This window comes from Suncus etruscus, chromosome 6 (genome assembly GCF_024139225.1).
Source record: "Suncus etruscus isolate mSunEtr1 chromosome 6, mSunEtr1.pri.cur, whole genome shotgun sequence".
Classification (NCBI taxonomy): Eukaryota; Metazoa; Chordata; class Mammalia; order Eulipotyphla; family Soricidae; genus Suncus; species Suncus etruscus.
This window is the reverse complement of record NC_064853.1, coordinates 34,593,195-34,616,470: the sequence shown is the minus strand read 5'-3', so window position 1 is coordinate 34,616,470 and position 23,276 is coordinate 34,593,195. Positions and strand designations below refer to the sequence as shown.

Below are 23,276 nucleotides of genomic sequence, written 5' to 3'. Positions count from 1 at the left end.
TTGGAAGTTAGAAAATAGAATTTAAAAATAACTGAGTACCAGAAGAATAAAATATGTATTTAGAGTATAAAAAGGACATGGACATGAAAATATTCTGTTAGAGGGGTCATGGTAAAATTGGTTATTTCTAAAATGTGGGGAGGCATTACAACAGAATATTTTCTAAAGTTTTATGGGGATTTTTTGTTTGTGTTTTTTTTTTTGTTTGTTTATTTTTGAGCTACATCCTATAATGATCCAGGGTTACTCCTGGCTCTGCACTCAAGAATCACTTCTGGCATTGCTCAGGGGACCATATGGGGTGCAAATGATCAAACCTGGATCAGCTGTATTTAAGGCAAGCCCTTACCAACTGTACTCTCTCTGATATGAATATTAAATTAGTGAAGGAACATTTCACCTTCAAAGTAAACTTCCACAATCACCTCTTTGGCCGCAGGGTTCCTCAAACTTTTTAAACAGGGGGCCAGTTCACTGTCCTTCAGACTGTTGGAGGGCCAGATTATAGTAAAAACAAAAACTATGAACAAATTTCTATGCACACTGCATATATCTTATTTAGAAGTGAAGAAACAAAATGGGAATAAATACAATATGTGGCCCACGGGCCGTAGTTTGAGGACCATTGGTCTAAAGTGTATGTTTTCAAAGATTGCTTTTAAAGACCTAAGCTTAAAATGAACCTAAAATCTTTGTTATGGCTATGTGAGCTGACTGAATATAACAAAACTTCTTTTTTTTTGTTTTTGTTTTTGTTTTTGGGCCACACCCAGCGGTGCTCAGGGGTTATTCCTGGCTGTCTGCTCAGAAATAGCTCCTGGCAGGCACGAGGGACCATATGGGACACCGGGATTCGAACCAACCACCTTTGGTTCTGGATCGGCTGCTTGCAAGGCAAACGCCGCTGTGCTATCTCTCTGGGCCCCAAAACTTCTTTTTTAAAACACACACACACACACACACACACACAAATTGATTTTTGGGCCATACCTCATGATTCTAAAGGTTACTGCTAAGGTTACTCTTAGCAGGCTCAGGACTCATCCCATATGGATCGATCCCAGGTCAGCCATGTGCAAGGCAAGTGCCTTCCCTACTATCTCTCTGGCCTCCCCTCAAATAAAATTTATAAAAGAACACTTAAAGTTTAGTGAATATAATATCCTTACAACTGAATAAAATATAGTTTCACTAAACTTAAGAGGGTGGCAAACCCAACTAGAGATGGAAAAGGGGATGAGAACAGTCATTTTAGAACACAAACTGCTAGACAATCTGGCTTATTTTCGTGCTCCTTGGGAATGAGGAGTGGGCGAAGAACGAAGGAAAATGTATGGACACAAAAATAGAAAGATAAAAAAGAAGTGTGTGGGTTTTTTTATGGGGCCGTGGGGTTGAATGCTGGAGCTGAGATTGGAATTAGATTTGGAAATGGGACTGAGGCTAGAACAGGGGACTCAGGACTGGGCCTGAAATGTGGAGTGGCTGCCTTTGGAGCTTGGCCTTCTAGTCTGGGTGTGAAACTGGAGCTGGTGGTTAGGTTAGGGCCCCTGGCAGATTGACCACATTCCAGGGCCCCTGAGCAGGTCTGGGAATTGTGCCTGAGCCCTAACTGCAGCTGACAGCAGCCCCTCCCTTCCCAAGAATGCCTCTGCCCAGCGGAAGGAACAGGCCACATCAGCCAATCGGCTCCAAGGCCTGCCTTGGAAGCACCTGTTCGCCTACCAGCACCCCACACACACCTCCCCGACAGGCTCACCTGGGCGTGTGTTTGGCAGGTGAAGCACCTCCCTCGCCCAACCCCCCCCCGGAAACGGAGCTGGACCGTCCCACCTGGCTGCCCTGACTGCTCAAGTAGGATCCAGCTCTTCCAGGCTTCTTGTAAGTGCCCCCACCATTGCTCTCCTGCCCTACCAGCACCCCCTTTCTCACTGGCTCTCCCACTGAGAACTTGCACCTCCAGCCCCCCAACCCCATCCCACGGTCCAGCACACCTGTGCAGGCACTTTCCAGCAGTGAAGTCACAGCCCTGGGGAATGCTGGGATGACTCCAGGGCCCCGCCCCCAACACTCCCCCGCCTCCCTTGGGGGGGCTAACTGCTCCACATTCCCTGCTCTAGGCCAGGTTGTGCTCTAGAACTGGTTGTGGCTAGCCTCCTGGGGCTTAGAACCCAACTGGGGTAGGTCGTCGTCATGATCCTGCAAGGATCCTTGAGCTGAGTCTCAGGCACAAAGCCAGATTTCTCTTCTGTGTGGTGCTCAGGGGAGAGGGGGACTGGGACTTCCCACTGCAAGAACTCCTTCTGGAGCTGTCAAATGACTTGCCCCTAAAGGTTCCTTTCCCCCCACCCCCAATTCAGATTGGGGTGAATTGACAAGGGTGGGAGCTTTCCTGAGCCTCCTTCCAAGCACCTCTCTGACTAACCCACACTCAGTAAACATTCCTGGAAGGAAACCCAGGGTTCCAGCAGGGCATGGTCCATGAGTAACCACTGGGAGGGCCCTCGCCCAGGTTCCCCTGCATGATGAGGAACCTCTTTCCTAAGGTGACCCTGCACAAAGGCTGAGGAGGAGGCCAGGGATAAGGTGGGGCGTGGGGTGAAGGTAGCCAGGAGGAGGCTGAGATCAGAGAGGTGAAGGGGCAAGGAAGTGACTGGGCTGGAAAAGAGGGAGCAATTGGAGGCGACTCCCCCAGGGATGTGGAAGTGAGAAGCACAGGAGGAGCAGGTTTGGGGAAAGGTGACAAGCTTGGGTGGGGACCTGTTGCATCAGCCATGACTATGAGCATCATAGTGACAATAACTTATGGGGAAGGAAGACCCAGCTTGAGAGAGGGGTATAGAAGCATGGTCCTGACTGGGCATTGGTCTGAAATGGGGAAAGAAAGGTGCTAGAAGTCTGCTGCTAGCCCCCTCACAGAGAGGAGGCAGTGTGACTGAAAGCTTGGGCACAGACTGCCGGGGCCAGAAGAGTTAAGCCAAAGCCCCCCTCCCCCGCACTCCGCCCCTAGGAGCTGGTGGTGACAGCTGAGGCCATGTGAGTGGCTCCTGAATGAGGCTTTATCTCTGACTCTCCGTCCAGTGTCCAGTCCCCTTCGTCCTTCGTGGCCCAGAGCCGCCAGCCGGCCAGCCAGCATGGGACCAGCAACTGAAAGAGCCAGAGAGGTCAGAGGCTGGGCAACAGATTGGAGAAATGGGAATGGCGGGGGGTGGGGGGGTGGGGTGGGGGGGCCTCTCTTGGAATTACTGATCAGGACTTTCCCAGGGGCAGAGGGAAGGGGCTTCCACGGGAGATTTCCAAGGGTCCTCCCAAGGCTTCGGGGAAGTACATGGGTGGGGTGGGAGGTTAACTCGTGTGTTTCTGCCCCTGCAGATGATGCTCTTCATGCCCTGGGCTGTGAGAAGAGCAGGACTGAGGGCCTCTACCTGCCAAGGGGGTTTGGGGGTGCTGCCGGCCCTGATCCCCACTCTCTAATCCTCACACCGACCACTACTGATCCACTGCCTGGTCCACCCTGATCACTCCCAGCTACAGCCATGCCTGCAGGAATGCCTCGAAGTTCCTCAAGACCAGCATTGCCCCCTGACGTGTTGGCCGAGCAGGTGGAGCTGTGGTGGTCCCAGCAGCCACGGCGCTCAGCACTCTGCTTCGCCATGGCCGTGGCTCTGGTGGCAGGCTGTGGGGCAGGCGGTGTGGCCCTGCTCTCCTCCACCAGCAGCCGCTCCGGGGAGTGGAGGCTGGCAGTGGGCACGGTGCTTTGCCTGCTGGCCCTGCTGGTCCTGGTGAAGCAGCTGATGAGCTCAGCCGTGCAGGATATGAACTGCATCCGCCAGCCGCATCATGTGGCCTTACTGCGCAGTGGCGGAGGAGCCGATGCCCTCGTGGTGCTGCTCAGTGGCCTGGTGCTGCTGGTCACTGGCCTCACCCTCGCTGGACTGGCTGCTGGCCCTGCTCCTGCCCGGCCACTGACTGCCATGCTGTCTGTGGGCATCGCCCTGGCTGCCTCTGGCTCACTCTTGCTGCTGGGCTTGCTGCTGTATCAGGTGGGCATGAGTGGACACTGCCCCTCCATCTGCATGACCACCCCCTCTACCCTCAGAGAACACAGTGGCCATGGCAGCGTCTACAGTGTCTCAGGACAGTTGTCTGCGGGCCGACGTCAGGAGACCACCTCCAGCATCGCCAGCCTCATCTGACCAAGCCACACAACCTGCCTCAACATCCCTAGAATTGTGCCAGGGCATGAACATGCATATGGAGTGTGTGGGGGAGCATGAGAGAGTATGTATGTGAGTATATGTGAGTGCATGTGTGCACGTGTGTGTGTGTGTGTGTGTGTGTTTAGGAAGAGGAGAGTGAGTCCTGGCCGGTGTGTATGTGTCCCCAGCACTGCCTGTGACCCCTATGAACCCTGATGTATTTATACCCACACATCTCCTCACAGAAGGGTGAATGTGTCTCCTTATACTAGGTGTCTGTGGCCGTGCAACTGCTGAGAATGCCTGTCAGTATCTGGGTTCTCCAGGCAGTGCAGTGTCAGAGGTCCTGAAGATGTTGGTCCCTATTCCCAGCTGCTTTCAAGCCAGCCCCAGTCAGTGCCATCACCAATGGCATGACAGAAGCGATGCTGCTGCACAGACTGGGCAAACCTTCCCTGAGGAGAGAGAAAAGGCCGGAATGGAGCTCCCCTACCACTGACCACAGGGGAGGGGAGGTCTTAGGCCAGCCACTCACCTCTCTCAGTCTGATTTTTAGAGTGATGGCCATAGGCCTAGGCTTGGGCTGAGAGAAGTAACATGCATGAAAGGTGATCCCGTGGCAGAGGGCCAGGAAAGGTGCCTTGCCCTCTCCTCCAAAGGTCCTCCTCCTCCCCTGTCCACATCCCTTCCCACACTCACACTTATGCCCATCCAGGCTGACCCCAGCTCCATGCCTTATGGCATCTCTCCTTCTGTGCTCAGAAGCAGGAGCAAAGCATGGGAGAGGGTGTGTCAGAGGTGGTGGGTGGTGGGTGTGACTGAGGTGGCTTAACTTCTCTATTTGCTTGGGTGCTTCTTCCTGGGGAAGCCTCCCTGGCAGGATGGGCCACAGGCATCTCTGAAGGTTGCATCTCTGAGCCCCACCTCCACAGCCCAAGCATCCAGGTCTATGAAGTCATTCTATTCACCTCTGGCTCCTGGTCCTGGGAGGAGTGTTTGAATCCTCCTTGATCACAAGAGCCTTCCTGCTCTGCTGTCAGCACAGGGCCACTTCCTGGGAGCCAATGAAAAAGTTGGAAAGACAGCACTCACCTTTCACCCTCTCCTACCTGGTAGGGTAGGGGTTCCCTGCAGTCCTGGGGATCTAAGGGAGACAACTCCTAAGGGATTTTAAACTCAAGGATCAGGGACTAACTTTATGCTGAGCAGACCCTCCTACAGCGATCACTGAATAATGGGTGAGAGAAAGAAGTTGCCACTGAAAGCAGGAGAATTGGGAATGGGGGAACAGGCTTGTCCAGGGACCAGGTATTTCATGGACACCTCAGGCCTGACACATTCAGAATGAAACCCCATTTCTCTCCTCGCCTCTCCTCTGGTTTCTCTGCCTCTTCATTACTGCAGCATTTGGGTCCAAACCTCTGTGCGGTTCCAGATATTCCCCCAGGCTGCCTCCTCATCCCATGTTGTGTCCAATAAACACATTGACTCCTGTGGCTCCTCACATCTCTGTCTGGGCGTCACCTCCATACACATAGCCTCCAGGGTCCTCATCTTGTGTGAACTGGACAGCAGCGTGGCTACCTTTGTTCTTTTCTCCCCTGAAACCTACTTCCTCCTGCCACTCAACCTACATCAGCATCCCAGAGACTATCCTAGCATGTGAGCACAAATTAGTCTTAAAATCTTCCTTTGGGGTCTAGGGAGATGGCTAAAGGGGCTAGTAAGCATGGTTTGTATGCAGAAACCCTAGTTTCATTTCTGGCACCACATGGTCCCCCAGCACCTCCAGGAATGATCCCTGAGCACGAAGTCTGAAGGAGCCCTAGAACACCACGAGGTATGGCCCCAACACTATTTTTTTTTAATTTTTCTGTAGAGGCCAGAGAGATAGCACAGCGGTAGGGCGTTTGCCTTGCATGCAGGACGGTGGTTCAAATCCCGGCATCCCATATGGTCCCACGAGCCTGCCAGGAGCTATTTCTGAGTGTAGAGCCAGGAGTAACCCCTGAGCGCTGCCGGGTGTGACCCCCCCAAAAAAAATCTTTCTGTAGGGGTGGGGATAAAAAAAATCTTTCTGTTGTTTCTCCTACAGACTAACATCCATACTCGTAGCATAATTTTGTACACCGCCACCTCAATGCACCTCAATGCACCTCAATGCTGGTCCTACTGAAGAATCATGACACCCCTTGCACCTCTGCATCCTTTTCATCTTTTAAGAGCCAGGTCTTGAAGGAGCCATGTTCTCTGCAAGTCTCTGTCTCTGCCCTGCAAGCCATGAGTTGCACCTTGGCAAGGCCCAGGGCACTCAGAGCAGAGCCTGTCTCTGTATTCCTGGCTCCCAGTACTGGGTACTGACACAAAGCAGAGGCTTTGCTGCGTGATGAAGGACTTGGCTTGATGGGGGTGACTGCGTGTTGAGGGCAGGGCAGTTCAGGAAGAGATTCAAGTAGATTTGGGAAGGTTAGGAAGGGAGGCCATATTGCACTGCTGGCCCTGAATCTGGACCTCTTGGGACCTTGTGCAGTCTATTCCATGAAGCCTACCTCCTTCTGTATACCAGTAACCCCATTTCTGGGCCAGCAGAAACCAGCACATCTCCTTTCCCTGAAGTAAGGGGATTCTGTATGCTTTCTGCTGAGACGGATTAGATCCTCCCATAATGCTTCTACAAAATGAGCGGGAAAATGGTGGCATATTGGTCAGAATAGGATGTGGAACCTATGAGCCGTTTGACTGGGATTGGCCTCATGGGAAAAAAGAATGAAGATATGGCCCACAAGATGTGCCATTTCAGCAGCTCCTGAGAGATGAGATGCTACTGGCCAAGCTAGAGATTTAGACTATTCCAGAAGGAACAACACAAAGGACACACACACACACACACACACACACACACACACACACACACACGCACGGTTTGAGCGAATGCTCCAGGGCAAGAGGGGAAAGTTCACATAGGGAGGAACTCTGAGAAATCCCAGGACTTCAGAATCTTCTTACGAGGAGCCTCCTCTTGAGGTGAGGGGGAAGACGATTACACACTGAGTAATGATCAGGGACCAAGCTGTGCCAGGAATCAGTGCCAGGTTGGAACTCAGGGTTCCTGCAAGCAAAGCACATGCTCCAGTCCTTTGAGCAGTTTCTCTGGCCTAGGGGGGTAGGGCAGAGAGGTTGGCTTCTTAAGGCCACAGGAAGTCAGTGAAAGACTGTAAACCTAGCTGATCTGGTCAGTGCTACCTGCAGCATAATTCACTGGATGGACAGCAGTGAGAAGAGGAAACATATTGGCTGGTGTTTGCTATTCTCAGACATGAAATGGAACTCAGACTAGAAGGTAGGTAGGTATTGGGACAGAGTGAACCAGATCAAATTCAGTGGACCAGAAGTGGGACCAAAAGGTCTATGACTGACTGAAGAGCTTGGTAAGAAGGGAGAGATGCTACTGTTTAATGTTGATTGTGAGGGAATAGCAGAGCTGGGTACTATTCCACTCCCTGCTGCAGGATGCACCCAGAAGACCAAGGGACAGTAGGGAGCTAGAATCAAAGTGGAAGGAGGGACTGGGCCAAGCCACCCACCACCAAGGACAACAAGGCTTTCCACACCTGGTGGCAGGTATGGGCTATGGGCTGCTGTCCCTGCTGACTCCTTAGCCAACTCCAGGGATCCTCCTTCCCCTGTGCTCAGGGGTTCTGTCAGTGTTTGACTGTTTCTCTAGCTCATAAAAGAGAAATTTAAAAGTAGGGATGTGGGGGCCGGAGAGATAGCAAGGAGGTAAGGCGTTTGCCTTTCATGCAGAAGGTCATCGGTTCGAATCCCTGTGTCCCATATGGTTCCCCATGCCTGCCAGGAGCAATTTCTGAGCATGGAGCCAGGAGTAACTCCTGAGCACTGCCGGGTGTGACCCAAAAACCACAAAAAAAAAAAAAAAAAAAAAAAAAGTAGGGATGCGACTCAGTGGTATCTGAGTATATGGTATATGCCTCCCATGTATGAGGTCCTGGGTTCAATTTCTAGCACATTACATATTTACACATTAACACACACACGGTGTTCAGATTATAAAATTAGAAACATGGCCATTTTGAAAGTCCCTGAGTTGGGAAGCAGGGAGTAGTAACTGATTGAGTTCCAAACCCATTTTGATGAGTGAGAAGGGAGTGTGGATAGAAGTACATGTATGGGCTTGGTCATAAGTAATTGAAAGGAGACCACCCACCCAATAACCATCCCATCTTTGAGACTCAGACTGTTTGAAAAAGCACGTATGGGGAATGGGAAAGGGAAGTGGCAGATGGTCAGAAGGTTTGACAGTCCAAAGAATCACACAAGTTAGCCATTAGGAGAGACCCAGCCTCATCATTCTTTCATTCTTTTTGTTTTGTTTTGTTTTGTTTTTTGTTTTTGGGCCACACCCGATGACGTTCAGGGGTTACTCCTGGCTCTGTGCTCAGAAATCACGCCTGGCTTGAGGGACCATATGGAATGCTGAGGATCGAACTACAGTCTGTCCTAGGCTAGCGCCAGCAAGGCAGATGCCTTACTGCTAGCGCCACTGCTCCAGCCCCACCCTCAATCATTCTTAGCACACACAGATGCCAGGGGAAGGCTTCAGCTGGGTCAAACACCTGCAGTGGGCAAAGCTATGACAATGGAGGATAGGGGCAAGAGTGAGGTTGGTATCATGGGTCATGAACTCTTAGCTGGTATTAGGTGAAGAAAAAAAAAAAAACAGTAGTTCTCCTATAGACTTCTCAATGCCTGGAAGTTGACCCTATAAGAATACAGAAAATGGGAAGAAAGAAACTAGATATGCTTCTCCTGGACTCAAGTCCGATTCTAGGTTCTCAACTATGCATCCTCCCTGTATTCTGTAGGAATGTGTTCTAGAAATTTATTTTTTCTAATTTTTTGGGGGGCCACACTCGGTAGTACTCAGGGATTACTCCTGGCTCTGAGATCAGAATTCATTCCTGGTAGTCTCAGGGAACCATAGGGGATGCTGAGAATTAAAACTGGGTTCATCCTAGGTCAGCTGCATGCAAGGCAAACTACCCTACTGCTGTGCTATCTCTCCAGCCCCGTTCTAGAAATTTTCTGAGAAACAGATCTCTTGAGAAACAGATTTAGATCTCCAGCAGGGCTGAAGCGAGAGAGCTGGGCAAAGCCCTGTCAGAACTAAGACCTGTCCCTGTGTGTGGAGCTATTGCTCTGTGAATGCTGTGGGGAAAGAACTAACACTTGGAGACACACTCTCTTCCTCTTTTCATGTTTCTTTCATTTAATTGTGCCAAGGCAAAGACTATTATGACCCCCATTCTACTGAGAAGAAATTGGACCGCAGAGGGCTTCAGAACACACACACACGCCTGGAAGTGGTAGAGCTGAAACTGGAATGCAGGGAATTTCACTTGACTCAATTCACTTTGCTATTCTGCAGGATTTCTTCAACTCTGTCTTTGGCTCATCTGCTCGCTTGTCTTTAGCTGCCAAAGATGGACCAGGAATACTACAGTCTGGTTTGGGAACTAAGTTGTTTCCCTGTAGATAGATCTGGGCTGGGCCTGAAGTCAGAAGAGACAGATAAGAGAGGTTTGGCTGAGTCCCAGCTGTTCAGCATTCAGGCCCTTTGGACCTATGGACCCAGGACAGCTTCCTCTCTCTGCCAAGGCTAGGCATGCAGAACGGGTGGGAATGAAGGCTTGACAGGGTCCAAGGTCCTTGAGATCTCTGGGCCTGTGCAACTAGATGTGAGCCTCTGAGCAGGCTCTGAGAAATGTCCCCTAGTTAGTTCAACACTCCCTCCATGTTATTCCTGCTATGTTCAGACTCAGGAAAAGGGACTGGCAAGCACACTAAACCCTCACTTCATAGCCTAGATAAGTTCTTGGAAACTGGGACTTGAAACAAACAATGCACGAGGAAGTCAGGTCCTCAAATAACAGTTTTGTGCAATGTTGGTAGGGATTTCTTTGTTTCTCACCAATATGGTCATAAAAGGGCATTAGAGGAAACGGTGGCACTATTCAAGGACCTGCTAGACTGGAAACTCAGAATGGGAAGTCACAGAGACCTGGTAATGCCATCTCATTACCATCTCAGTGATGGTAATACCATCTATTGCCCCTAAAGAACAGGATTAGTGTTTGCTGGGGACCCCTGTCTCTTGCCCTACAGAATCAGCAGTGCTTTGAATTCACCCCAATCCCTTTCCATTGATTGCAACCAAGAAAAATAATATCCACTATCTCTCCCATCTTAAAGCTACTTTCTTGGGCCAGTATGAGTCCAACAGGCTAAAGAGATTCCTGGGTTTGGGTCTCAGGATTTTTGGGGTGGTTGGGGGCACAACTGGAACTTTGGGGGAGGAAGTAGTGACAATGACACACAGCTAGTGGTGTGAAGCTAAACTCTTGAAAAACCATAATGCTGAAAACAAATGATATGCCTACAATATATTAAAAGCAAAAAAGCAAACTGCCTCCTTGCCCCAAACTCCCGGTAGCAACAGGGACCCTATCTTCCTCTTCATCAAGTTTCTGATTGAAGCCTTCCATCCTCCACCCTGCTTCCTCACTTCTCCCCCAACTCCTCAGTCCACAGTAATCTACAAACCCAACAAATATTTACTTAGCATCCACTATGTACAAGAGTTGAGACTCAAAATAGGACTTGAGTATTATTTCAAAACAAGACAGGCTCAGAGAGCAGGAGCAGGGGGCAGTGAAGATCAGACAAGGAGGGCAGAGAAGTTCCAGTGTTACCTCTAGGAGAAAGGGGGAACAGGGAAGGGCTATCTGAGCAGCATCTTCCACTTTGAGTGGCAAAATGGGAGCTCATAAGTAGGGCTCAGGAGGCCCCAGAAGTATACCTGGTGGCACTTGTCCATCTGGATACAATGAGTCAGTGTTAAAGCAATTAAATGCTGCTCAAAGGTAGGCTTGGGGCCACCACAGTACTGGGGAGTAGGGCAGGATGCTGAGGACAGAAGTCAAGGCTTGTGCATGTAAGGCACTAGCCCCCTGAGCTATCTCTCTAAGCCTGAGGAACATTTTTATGCACTAGCACCACTGTGAGAAAATGAAGTGACTTCTTTTTTATTTGTATTTAAAATGAAAATCAATTTATTAATACCTGTGAAAAACAGCATAGAACCATTGAGGTGATCCCCCTTGGCTGGTGAGAAAACATTTCCATAAGAAATGAGGCAAATTGGTTTTCTTCTGCTCAGATGTTCTCAGTTGAGCATGCTGGCAGAAAGACTGGCTACATGGTCAGCCATGGCCTGCTTCAGCCAGGCCTCTCCAGTCACAAAGGATAATAGGAGAGCAGAAGGGCCCAGAGTGCAAGAACAGAGGAGATGGAGAGGTGGCAAAGTTAAGTTGAAGGGGAGATTAAGATGGAGACGGAGGTGATGAAAGAAGGCAGAGAACAGAGTGGCCTCTGCCAGGGGTTGACTTCCTGAGTCTAGCCCTCACTGGGCATCCTCCGGGGAACAGCTGGAAGCCATAGAGAGCCACTGAGTAAGAGAAGTCATTGTCACCTGGTAGCTAGTGTCAGGGGAGGGAAGCTGATCTGCCTCTGCTCAGCCCCTGAGCCCTAGCTACCAAACGTCCCTGAGGCGTGAGACTTCCATGGAGTATCCACTGTTCAACTATTCCTGAAAGGGTCTGAAGACAGGGACTCAGAGGGAGAGTTGGTCCCGGCTGCACCCCGAGCCCATCCCTCCCATCCCAGGTTGAATGTAATTGTCCTCAATGAAACCATCATCATCTTCTTCACCCAGCTGCAAGCGGAGCCCTTTTCCTGTCCTGGGAAGTGGGCGATGCTGGTAGCTGGCTCGGTGTTTGCGGCAGAGGTGGCATTTGGCAGCAAGTGCAATGAGGAGAGAGAGGACTACAGCCCCCAATACAACTCCTACCAGCACAGGCCATGCCCGGGTTCCAGCGCCCAGTCCAGGGGATATGGCTGAGGCCATGGGAAACTGTGACGGTCCCACAGTGGCTGCAGAAAGAGAGAGAGAACACATGGTGGACAGGGTGCCAGACAGATTTCAGTGGGGAAAGGAGAGGGAGTAGAGACCTTCCCCCATCCCAGAAGTAAGATTCCTCCCACCCGCTCCACTCACTGTCATTAGCTGTAGTCATGGAAGGGCTGGAAGACATTGCTGAACCTCTGCCTGAAGTCTCTGCCTGTAGAGCCCTGGCTCCAAGGAGACCCCCCAAGATACCAGGCAGCCCTGGGCACAGAATCCTGGAACACACAAGGGCAGTTCATGTCCATGAGTGTCAGGGTTGGCACCCAGCAATCAATCCAGGCCATGCTCATTGCCTCTCTTTGGGCACAGCATACTCTCTGAAGACCGGACAAGGACGGGACCAAAGTCTGCAGTCAGTGAGTGAGAAATGAACCGAGTACACAGAAATTGGCTTTTTTTACAAAGCTACACTGGCAAGTCCAGCTGTGGAAGCTGCTGAAAAATAAATCAAAGCTTACTGAGCATGAATTAGGTCAGGCATTGGCCAGCGTGCTCCCAGAACTCTGAAAGGTGGGAAACATCAGCCCCCTCTCTAGAGATGAGAACTCTGAGGTCCAGAAAGGGACTCTGCCAGCATCCTAGGACTAGAAGTCAGAGCCCCATGCCAGAGCTGGTCTGCTCCACTGCTGGGGTACAGAGTTGTTCAGAGGCACAAGAATGGCTCCAAGTTAAAAAGCAACATGGAGGTCACGGGGTCAGAGAGATAGCACAGCAGTAAGGCATTTGCCTTGCATGCAGCCAATCCAGGATGGAATGTGGTTCAAATCCTGGCATCCTATATGGTCCCCCTGTGCCTGCCAGGAGCAATTTCTGAATATAGAGCCAGGAGTAACCCCTGAGTGCCACTGGGTGTGATCCAAAAACAAACAAACAAACAAACAAACAAAATATGGAGTTCACACATGGAAGACAAATTTTGCCATATTCTACCAATCCCCCCAATCATGAGGGCTGTAAGGGAAGTAAGTAAGGGAAGCCCTGTCTCCAAGTTCTATCTCCTCTGCTCCTGACACTGGAACCTCTGCAAACCCATCCTGACCCTCAGTCCATCTGGAGCCTCCCGGTACCCTCAGAGAGAGACACATGAGCCACCTAAGTCACTCGGGAACTCCTAGGAGCGGAGCAAAATGAAAGAAAAATATGAGGCAGACCACCTAACCTGGAGAAGGCCTAGAGGAGGCATACCTGGACCATGGGATGTTTAGAGAGCAATACCCAAATGTGGGGAGTATCTCAAGGAAGACACCACAGCTTAGTGAAATACCTGAAGGAGGAGCAGCTAAAGTTGGAGTAACTTGCAGAAGGAGCAGTTCTGTCAGGGGAGTGGCTCAGTCAGGGGAGGAGCATCCAAGGCTAGAAGAGAATCAGCTAGTTTAGGGGTGATCACCATATTCTTTTTGTTTGTTTGTTTGTTTTTGGGTCACACCTGGCAGTGCTCAGGCGCTACTCCTGGCTCTATGCTCAGAAATCATCCCTGGCTGGCACGGGAGACCATATGGGATGCCGGGATTCGAACCACCGACCTTCTGCATGAAAGGCAAATGCCTTATCTCCAGGCTATCTCTCCGGCCTCTCACCATATTCTTCTACCTTAAAAATATTCTCCCACCTCACCACGGGACTGTAGCTTCTTTCCTTATGCAATCTGGAAAGAACTATCCCTTCCTACCCACCCCACTACCACTGCCCAAACTCCCTCATCTTGTACATCATCTCTAGTCAGGGTTTCATAACTGGTCTCCCCATCTGAAAATCCTTCTCCAGAATGATGATCTCCAAACTCCCAAATATGACCCTGCTGTTCTCTATTAAAATTCTCTCAGAGGGGCCAGAGAGATAGCATGGAGGTAAGGCGTTTGCAGAAGGTCAATGGTTCAAATCCCGGCATCCCATATGGTCCCCCAAGACTGCCAGGAGCAATTTCTGAGCCTGGAGCCAGGAGTAACCCCTGAGTGCTGCTGGGTGTGACCCAAAAGCCAAAAAAAAAAAAAAAAAATCTCAGAGATCCCCAGGTCTTTCAGTACTGCCTACACATTCCTGGGCACATCCCACAAAGTCTGGAAACCCAGCATATAACTCTCAAGCCAAATATTTCTCCACAGTTTTCTCCCGTGACAGTCATGCACACACATGCAGGCGCGCGCGCACACACACACACACACACACACACACACACACACACACACGCACGCACGCACATACACACACATACACACACACAATTTCATCCACCCTCTTGCCTTTCAACAACTACTCCTCAGCTTTTTGTTTGTTTGTTTTTGTTTTTTGGGTCACACCCAGTGGCACTCAGGGATTACTACTGGCTCTGAGTTCAGAAGTTGCTCCTGGCAGGCTCAAGGGACCATATGGGATGCGGGGATTCAAACCAGGGTCCATCCTGTGTTGGCTGCGTGCAAGGCATATGCCTTACCGCTGTGCTATCGCTCCAACCCCACTCCTCAGCCTTTTTAACCCAACCACCAAGACCACGCCATCCCTTGAGACCAAATCAGGCCATCCCTGCCTGAGAGATGGTCCCAAAATTCCCCTCTTCACTGCCCAGTCAACTACCAGTCTAGGCCATGTGCTGGATGGGCAGCTCCCTAGGTACAAAACAGGCTGAGTAACCTTCCCTGGCACTGACATTGCTCTAAGCATGCTTGTGAGGCAGGGCAAGCTCCAGAGGGAACATGGGGGAGGGGGCGCCCCAAGAGAGGTAAATCATTCATGGCTTAGCAAACATTCTTTGGGGCCTGTTGTGGGCCCACACTTGGCTCCGGGTCCTCATAAGTAATAAAATACAGTTGCATATAGAGAAACTGTGTTCCTGCGATTTTACTCCTAGTCCTTTCTTCCTCCCAAGGACACACATACAGACTGTCACCCCACCTCCTGGCTCACATTTCCTCTACTGACAAGCACTTCCACCCTCTGGTCTGCACATGCATTCACTGCTTGATTTCCAGTCCCTGTCTTGTGACCGGAGCCATCAGGAATCTGTGTGCCCCCCCCCCCCCATGCCCCCAATGTCTTCCCCTTTGCTCCGCACCTGTAGGAAATGAGCAGTCTCCGTAGGAGGCTTCCGGCAAGGCGCAGGCACGACCTGGACGAGGGGCGGGACCGGCCGCACAGTGCGGCCGCTCAGCTCACCTGGAGACGCTGCAGGCGGGGCTGAACCCAGGAGACGAAGGCGGGCTGGGCAACAGGCAGCGCCCCCTGCAGGAGGACTAATTCTGGAACTTCGCCAACTGAGAACCTGCGGCCTTCACCCCCAAAGAGGGGGGCATTAGGCTGCTGGGACCCGCAAGAGGGGTCCAGTGAGCACCAAAAGGGGGGGCCACACCTCAGCAGGAAACTGCTCAGGTCGGGGGCCAGAGAGGCAAGTGACTTTGCAGAGACAGGTACGAAGTCCAGAGTTGCAGCGTGAGTTTTGCAAACTCATAAAAGCGCTGAGCAGGAACCCAGGGAAGGAAGGAGGGAGGGCACTGGGACATGCGAAAGTGTGTCAAGTATGCTTGCGTGCGTGTGTGTGTGTGTGTGTGTGTGTGTGTGTGTGTGTGTGTGTGTGTGTGTGTGTGTGTGTGTGATGTAGGAGGGTTATGGGGATATTCCTCACCCTCTGTTCTGGGGTCTCCTTGTCTCTTAAAATCAATTCATGGGATGGGGACAGAGAGATAGTACAGCGGTAGGGCATTTGCCTTGCACGCAGATGATCCAGGTGAGATGGTGGTTCGAATCCCGGCATCCCATATAGTCCCCCGTGCCTGCCAGGAGAGATTTTTGAAAGTAGAGCCAGGAGTAACCCCTGAGCACCGCCGGTGTGACCCAAAAAAACAAACAAAAAATCATTTTATGGGGGCCATTTTATTGTAGGAGTCTTGCCTCGCAAGCAGCCCACTCGGGCCTGATCTCCGGCACTTCATATGGTCCCCCCCAACCTGCTAGGAGTGATTTCTGAACACAAAGCCAGAGTAGCCCCTGAATAAAACAAAACAAAAAGATCAGTTCATGGTAGGAGATATACCACCTGAGGGGACTGGGGATAGGACAGGCAGGAGAGAAGGCAAGGTCTATGGTGGAAGGAAGCATTCAACCAGAAGGAGGTGCTGGAAGGTGGTAAAGTGTAATGAATCCCCATCAGCATCAGTACTGTAAACTACAGTGCAAAAATATATATTTTATATGTGCTTATATACACACATATGTGTATGTGTGTGTGTGTGTGTCTGTCTGCACCACTCATAGAATCAGACTGGTAAGTGGGAGAAAAATGGGTTTGTTGCAGGGACAGTATTGGGGAGGGAAATGGACACTGCTGAAGAGATCAGTGTTGAAACATGTACATGCATGAATAACTAACTGTATTTCCACAGCAAATTAAAAAATTTTAATAAATAAATAAAAATTAGTTCAGTGGTCCAGAGAGAGAATACAGTGGACAGTGTACTTGCCTTGTACAAACTGGGGTTCAATTTCCAGCACCCCATATGGATGGTTCCCTAAACACTGCCCTGGAGTGATCCCTAAACAAAGCCAGGATTAAGCCCTAAGCACCACCAGGTGTGGCCCAAAAACATAATAATAATAATAATTGTTATTATTAAACATAAATAAGATTCATTCAGGGGCCAGAGATAGTACAGCAGGTAAAGGTTTGCCTTATATGAGGCCAATCAGGTTCCATCCCAGGCATCCTACATGATCCCTGACCACCACCAGGTATAATTCCTGAATGCAAAGACAGGATTAAACCCTGAACATTACCAGGTATGTCCCTGAAAAACAAAACAAAAAGGATTCAATTCAGATTAAAGTGAGTATAGACAGAAAGTAAAATATCATTGCATGGGAAGGAGGGGGCCTGCTACTACTTTCCACTAAGAAATCCGAAAAAGAGAAGATATGTGACCTGAGATCTGAAGAAGAGTGACATAGAGATGATACCAGATTCTGGGAAGAAGAGTGGTCCAGAAAGGCAGACAAATGGGACAATGACCAAGAAGCAAGAGTGCAGCTGAGTTATTGAAGTCCAAAAGGAGGCCTGCTAGAGAGAGATCAGGAAGAATCCTGCAGCTGCCCTAAACCAGGAGGGTTCAGTTCAAAGAGTGGCTCTTCCTGCATTTGTCTGGATCAGATGGAAAGATGGGTGCGAGGCCATTGGAGATTTGAGCAGAGCACTGATGGACTTACCTCCCTGCTTCTGGAGGACCCAAGGAAAATCTGGGGCTCTCTTAGGGCTGAGACTGCTTCGAGGAAGGAACAGAAAGCCAGCAGGAGTGATGGGAGAGGGCTCTGCTTTGAAGACTCCCACACCCACATGATTTTTTTGCCTGAATATGGATTTTGAGGAAAAGAAAGAAACCAAGAAGGATTCCACTATTTTGACCTGAGCAAATTAGAAGGGCAGGAAGTGGGGAAGATTCGAGAAGGAACACGTTTTGAGGGATCGCAGGACCTCCTCGGCATGGACCCTGATAGAATGGAGATGCCTGAAAGATTGCTGGTAAAGCAGGCAGTGGCATAAATCAACCTGCACTCAGAGGGAGATGGGGGCCAAAAATGAAAATTTGGGGAGCAGATATAACTGCTTGCTTTTCTTTGCTTTGCTTTTTCAGTCTTGGAGCCAGACTCAGAGGTGCTGAGGAAGCATAAGAGCAGTGTTCAGGGGCTCATACAATGCTGGATACTGAACCCAGGCCTCCCACAGGCAAAGTATGTGCTCAGCTCTTCACTCTAGCATCCTGGCCTTCTGGCTGGTTGGTCTGTTTTTTCTTTTGTTTGTTTCATCACAGATGCTAGTTTATTAGTAAACTGAGATTTGTGGGAAACCATAGGATTCATGAATAACCTCATCAATAATGTGACCACATCTGCAATCAAAACCCCCCAAAACACAGAATTCAAATACAATGTTTCTAGCCTTTAATTTCCAAAGCATGATTGTTCATATTTTACTAGTATGAGAATACATTTTTTTCACTGTCAATCATTTCATCTGTGTTATTCTGATTATATGAAAACAAATGCAAAGTGGTGAGACTTCTTTGCCAAAAATGACAAGGCTAAGTGTGTGCCTGTGCATATTATTATGAAATTCCTTTATTTCCTTCTCATCTTCTAAACATTCTTCCTGTCCTCATCTGTGAAGGCATCATTGTCTAGTCACTCAAGCCAAAACTCATTTCCTTCCTCTCTCCTCCTCTAGCCATCAGAGGAGGCCATCATCTGGCTAAGCAAAAAGCCTCTGGATAGCAGACAGCTTTGTCTCTAGAAGTCTTCTCTTTCCATTAGAAATCCCTTCAGCAAGTCCATTGAGATTCTAAATACTTTGCATCAGTTTTCCCTGCTTCTGTTAGTGGCAAAGGCTCCAAGTCTATTTGCTTTTGGTCATGGTCATAGTTTTTCTCAAAACAGCACAAACACAGCTCATAGTCTCCTTCTGCCCAGTGGCCACTGTTGCTAAGCAAGCATGGGAAGTTTAATATTGAGACTTGACTGCTAACAATTCCTTTAAGAGTGTAACTGGATTTTTCTTGCCAGCGGAATCAAGATGCTTACTTTTGATTTCACAGTCCAGCCTGTACTGAATATAATCCCAGAATTAGTTGTCTGGAACATTGTTCCAATTAATCCACCACCACCCCAAGCTAAAATTTCTCTAGGTTGATTTTTTTTCTTTTTTCTTTTTCTTTTTCTTTTTTTTTTATTTTTAGTATATTTATTTAAGCACCATGATTGCAAACATATTTGTAGCTGGATTTCAGACATAAAGAGAACACCTCCTCCCTTCACCAGTGCAACATTCCCACCACCAATGCCACCCCCCATCTCCCTTCTCCCATACCCCTGCCTATATTCAAGACAGGCATTCTACTTCTCTCACTCATTAACATTGTCACGATAGTTGTTAGTGTAGTTATTTCTCTAACTGCACTCACCACTCGCTCTTTGTGGTAAGCTTCATCTCATGGGCTGATCCTTCCAGCCCTCATCTCTATTGTCTGGGTATTATTACAATAATTGATCTTTAGCCGACCACATCTCATTCAAGTGCAATCCCCAGAGAAGTGAAGAGTGAGCAGGGGACTGGGAACTGAGACAAAGGCAGTGCTTCTCAATTATTTTCTGTCATGCCCCCCTAGGAAGAAGAAATCATTTTTCGCACCCCCCCGCGCACGACTGTAAATAGTATCTTTATTAAAAATAACTTTATGGGGCCGGGCGGTGGCGCTGGAGGTAAGGTGCCTGCCTTGCCTGCGCTAGCCTAGGACGGACCGCGGTTCGATCCCCCGGCGTCCCATATAGTCCCCCAAGAAGCCAGGAGCAACTTCTGAGCGCATAGCCAGGAGTAACCCCTGAGCGTCACAGGGTGTGGCCCAAAAACCAAAAAAAAAAAAAAAAAAACTTTAACCTACAAAACAAAAATATATCAAATAATTTGAGCTGATTTTTTCATCAGAGGTGATGTCTGGATGAATGGCTACAATGAGCATGTTTTGCAATGCATAGCTTTTCGAAGCGGGGTCTGGAGCAGGACACAGCGACTCACAGCTCCAGAGACAGACAGAGACATAAACACGGGACTTAGCTTGTTATGACAGTGTTTTCCGAGATCAAATGTGCCCCCGTTTACAGAGCCAGTACAGCAGGGGGCAGACATGTGAGAAAGTTTAGAACAAAATAAAGGACTTCAAAGGCAAACGGCTTGGTCAGCTACGTCAGACGTGGACTATCGATATGATAGGGCGTCTAAGATACAGGCTGAGAACTGACTTTGAGAATGACTTTTTAGAGGTCACTGGTGACCTTGGCAGGAGCAATTTAAACTGGTGTGTTGGGGAGAAATGACTGATAGGAGGAATGTCTGGATATGGGAGAGAGGTAGTAGAAACTCCAAGAAATGTTGCTATAAAAGGAGCAGAGAATAGGGCAGAGGTAAGTATGTAATTAGAGAAGTGTTTTTTTTTCGTTTTTGGGCCACACCCGGCATTGCTCAGGGGTTATTCCTGGCTGTCTGCTCAGAAATCGCTCCTGGCAGGCACGGGGGACCATATGGGACACCGGGATTTGAACCAACCACCTTAGGTTCTGGATTGGCTGCTTGCAAGGCAAACACCGCTGTGCTATCTCTCCGGGCCCATAATTAGAGAAGTTTTTTTTATGAGTTTGGTTTGTTTGGGGTGGGGTGGGGAAGGGACACATCTGGCAGAGTTTGGGCTTACTCCTGATTCTGTGCTCAGGAATTACTCCTGGCTAAGCTTGGAGTTCTATAATAGCATGTCAGCAGTAGAACTCAGTTGATCAGCTGAGTGCTAATCAAGTGCCCTATGTGCTGTATCTCTCCAGCCCCTGGGAAGAATTTTTTATAAGGTAAAGTAACCGTAAGACCAAGAAAATGTACTAGTCAGGATAACACAGGAATGAACAGAGGGGTCAAAGAATATGTAAAGTATGTGTGTGCTATTTAATATTTAATATATATATATTAAATGTTGATATATATTTAATATATAATAAAATATATTTTATATATAGGGGGCTGGCTGTGAACAGGGGCAGGAGAGGCTCTCTGAGGAGGCAAATATTCAGATAAAGTAGTAAGAACCTTAGGGAGTTTTCTTCCTATAACTTGTCTAACCAGAAGTGGAAACAACTTCATCAGTTCAGTAAAGAGGGGGAAAGAGGTGCTAGGGTGAGGTTCCCAGGCTAAGGAGAGAAGAAAAGTTGTGAACTTGGCAGAGACCATGACTAGGCAGCCCGTAATAAATTTTCCAGGTGATGTCTGCCCCTTATCCCCCACCCAAGTGCTATCAGTTTGTTTTTCCAGTCACTCCAAATATAAGTAGAGAGTAGTTGGAGAAAGGGATGGAGGCAGGACTGGTGGTTTGTGGTGGGATTTGGTTAGCCTAAAGCCAGGGAAGGGAGCAGAGCCATAGGCAAGGAACTGGCTGTCCTGAAGCCTCAATCTGGGCAGTGTGAAGCAAGAAGGGCACAGGAAACAGGAAGGGTGAAACCTTGAACAAATGGTAGCGGCTGTTGCAGGCAGAGATTTAAGGTAAGGGTAATGAAAAACATGGTCTGGAACCTAAACCAGCCCAAAGGTATGAAGGCTTCTGAGATATCAGAAACCATCAGGAAGCCTAGAAAACCTTTGAAATCTTGAATTCCCGGCCCAGAACATAGCTGGACCCCCTGGGAAGAGAGGCTCCACCCTTGGAACAAAGGCCCTCTAACACTATCAATAAAAGGCTATGGGGGGGGCCGGGCGGTGGCGCTGGAGGTAAGGTGCCTGCCTTGCCTGCGCTAACCTAGGACGGACCGCGGTTCGATCCCCCGGCGTCCCATATGGTCCCCCAAGAATCCCATATGGTCCCCCAAGAAGCCAGGAGCAACTTCTGAGCGCATAGCCAGGAGTAACCCCTGAGCCTCACAGGGTGTGGCCCAAAAAAAAAAAAAAAAAGGCTATCGGGGTCAGAGCGGTAAGCCTTTGCCTTGCACGTGCTAACCTAGGACGAACTGCAGCTTTCCATATGGTCCCCCAAGCCAGGAGTGATTTCTGAATGCATAAAGTTCATCCTGTTAATAGTCACCCTAGTAACTGGCTTTAGGGAGTATTTTGGGAAAACTGTATATAAACTATCTTGTCAAAAGAAAGGGTACATTTGCCCTCATCTTTGCCTGATATGTGGATCTCTCTTGACTCTAGAGTTCATTTACCCACATCTGCTCCCAGTGTGTGCTTTCTAATCCTGTGTGTGGTGGCATTGGTCCACCTCCCTGACTGTGATATGGACTTTCTTACTTCAGGGCATATTTTCCTGTACTGAAGAAACAGCCTGTATCTGCCTACTCATTCATTTTTTCCATGCTTGAGAAGCCTGTGTTCTCTCTCAAGCATGTAAGCACATGAGAATTTACCCTTATTTCTCAGATAAATTTGTTTTATTTCACTATTCATGTCCTCCTGAACTTCTTTTCTGTGAGGGAAGGGGATGGGCCTGAAAAAGCCTAACTAAGATTTAGGACTGACTTTCTTTTTCTGCAAAGAACAATTCCCTGCTCCAGCCTGATTTCAGGGGCTCTCTGAGAAACCAGGTGGTGGGATCATCTCCCACGCAGGGTAAAACAAGTGGAACTCAGGTGCAGTTTGCCAACAACCTCGTAGAATTAATAATAGGAAAAACGGTCTGTACCGTGCAGTGTCATTGCAGACTCTCATCAGTCCTGGATCTCCTCAGTTCCTTCCTTGGTGACCAAGGTGGGCCATCCAAAAGGAGGCTTCTTCCTCTCCCCACTTCACACAAGCCACCTGGGGAGCCCTGCTCCTTCTGGTGGGAGTCAGATCTCCCATCAGCAGCACAGCCAGGAGGTACATTCGTAGTGTGGTGTTCTAGGCAGTCTATGGCACCTAGAGGCCATACAGAAATGGAGCTTATCCTGGGCCTGCTGTTTTTGATGAAGATAAACCCTGGGGTACAATCATGGAGTGATTCTAAGGCGGGATCTACAAACCAGCTGCGGTTTGATGAGCCAACATATGTGATGAACTCAACTGTCTAAATTACTGTGAACACTAACATGGTTAGTACTCGCCCTGATTAAATAACAGAGTCACAACTCAAAGCCAGGCCCTTTCACTCTATCCCACCAATATCTCTCTGTTCCCAGGAGTAAACTACTATCAGTTGTTCCATCCCTCACCACCTTTAGAATGACAGACAGCAATCACTTCCTTTCAAAGGTCTGATTCTAGGTCTCAAAGGAACCTTGGGTGCTAGCACTAGTATAGGGATGGAAACACTGATAAGGCAAAGAAGGAAAGTCCTGTCTCCACTCACACCTACTCTCTTCTCCATGTTAGCAGCCCTCCAGCAAAGAAGCAGGTACCCCTGCCTTAGTGTCACTGCAGTTCCTTTGAGAAGCTGGTGACAGCAGGAAGATGTCCATACACAGCCAACCACGAATAAGCTGATGGACCTAGCAGCTAGTGGGTGCTCATGGGAAGTGAGTGTGCTGGCTATGGGACAAGATGG

At 49.1% G+C, this 23,276-nt stretch overlaps 2 protein-coding genes across 2 annotated transcripts; one reads left to right on the top strand and one right to left on the bottom strand.

The window, feature by feature from the left end:
* Positions 1-3,090: 3,090 nt before the first annotated feature.
* On the top strand, positions 3,091-5,695 carry TMEM125 (transmembrane protein 125). Its single transcript, XM_049775042.1, has 2 exons — positions 3,091-3,164; positions 3,373-5,695. Exon 2 carries the CDS (start codon positions 3,537-3,539, stop codon positions 4,194-4,196), a length of 660 nt encoding a protein of 219 aa, XP_049630999.1. The 5' UTR covers positions 3,091-3,164; positions 3,373-3,536; the 3' UTR covers positions 4,197-5,695.
* Positions 5,696-11,590: 5,895 nt separating this feature from the next.
* C6H1orf210 (chromosome 6 C1orf210 homolog) lies at positions 11,591-15,305 on the bottom strand. Its single transcript, XM_049775120.1, has 3 exons — positions 15,293-15,305; positions 12,334-12,458; positions 11,591-12,209 (listed from the first exon to the last, which is right to left on the bottom strand). The coding sequence occupies exons 2-3, from the start codon at positions 12,368-12,370 to the stop codon at positions 11,890-11,892; spliced, it is 357 nt and encodes a 118-aa protein (XP_049631077.1). The 5' UTR covers positions 12,371-12,458; positions 15,293-15,305; the 3' UTR covers positions 11,591-11,889.
* Positions 15,306-23,276: the final 7,971 nt, after the last annotated feature.

Bases quoted from the DNA above. Each gene is read 5' to 3' on its own strand.
- TMEM125 (XM_049775042.1), top strand. From the start codon at position 3,537: ATGCCTGCAGGAATGCCTCGAAGTTCCTCAAGACCAGCATTGCCCCCT.
- C6H1orf210 (XM_049775120.1), bottom strand. From the start codon at position 12,370: ATGTCTTCCAGCCCTTCCATGACTACAGCTAATGACA. The intron at 12,210-12,333 runs GTGAGTGGAGCG...CTCTTTCTGCAG, and splicing joins CATGACTACAGCTAATGACA to CCACTGTGGGACCGTCACAG.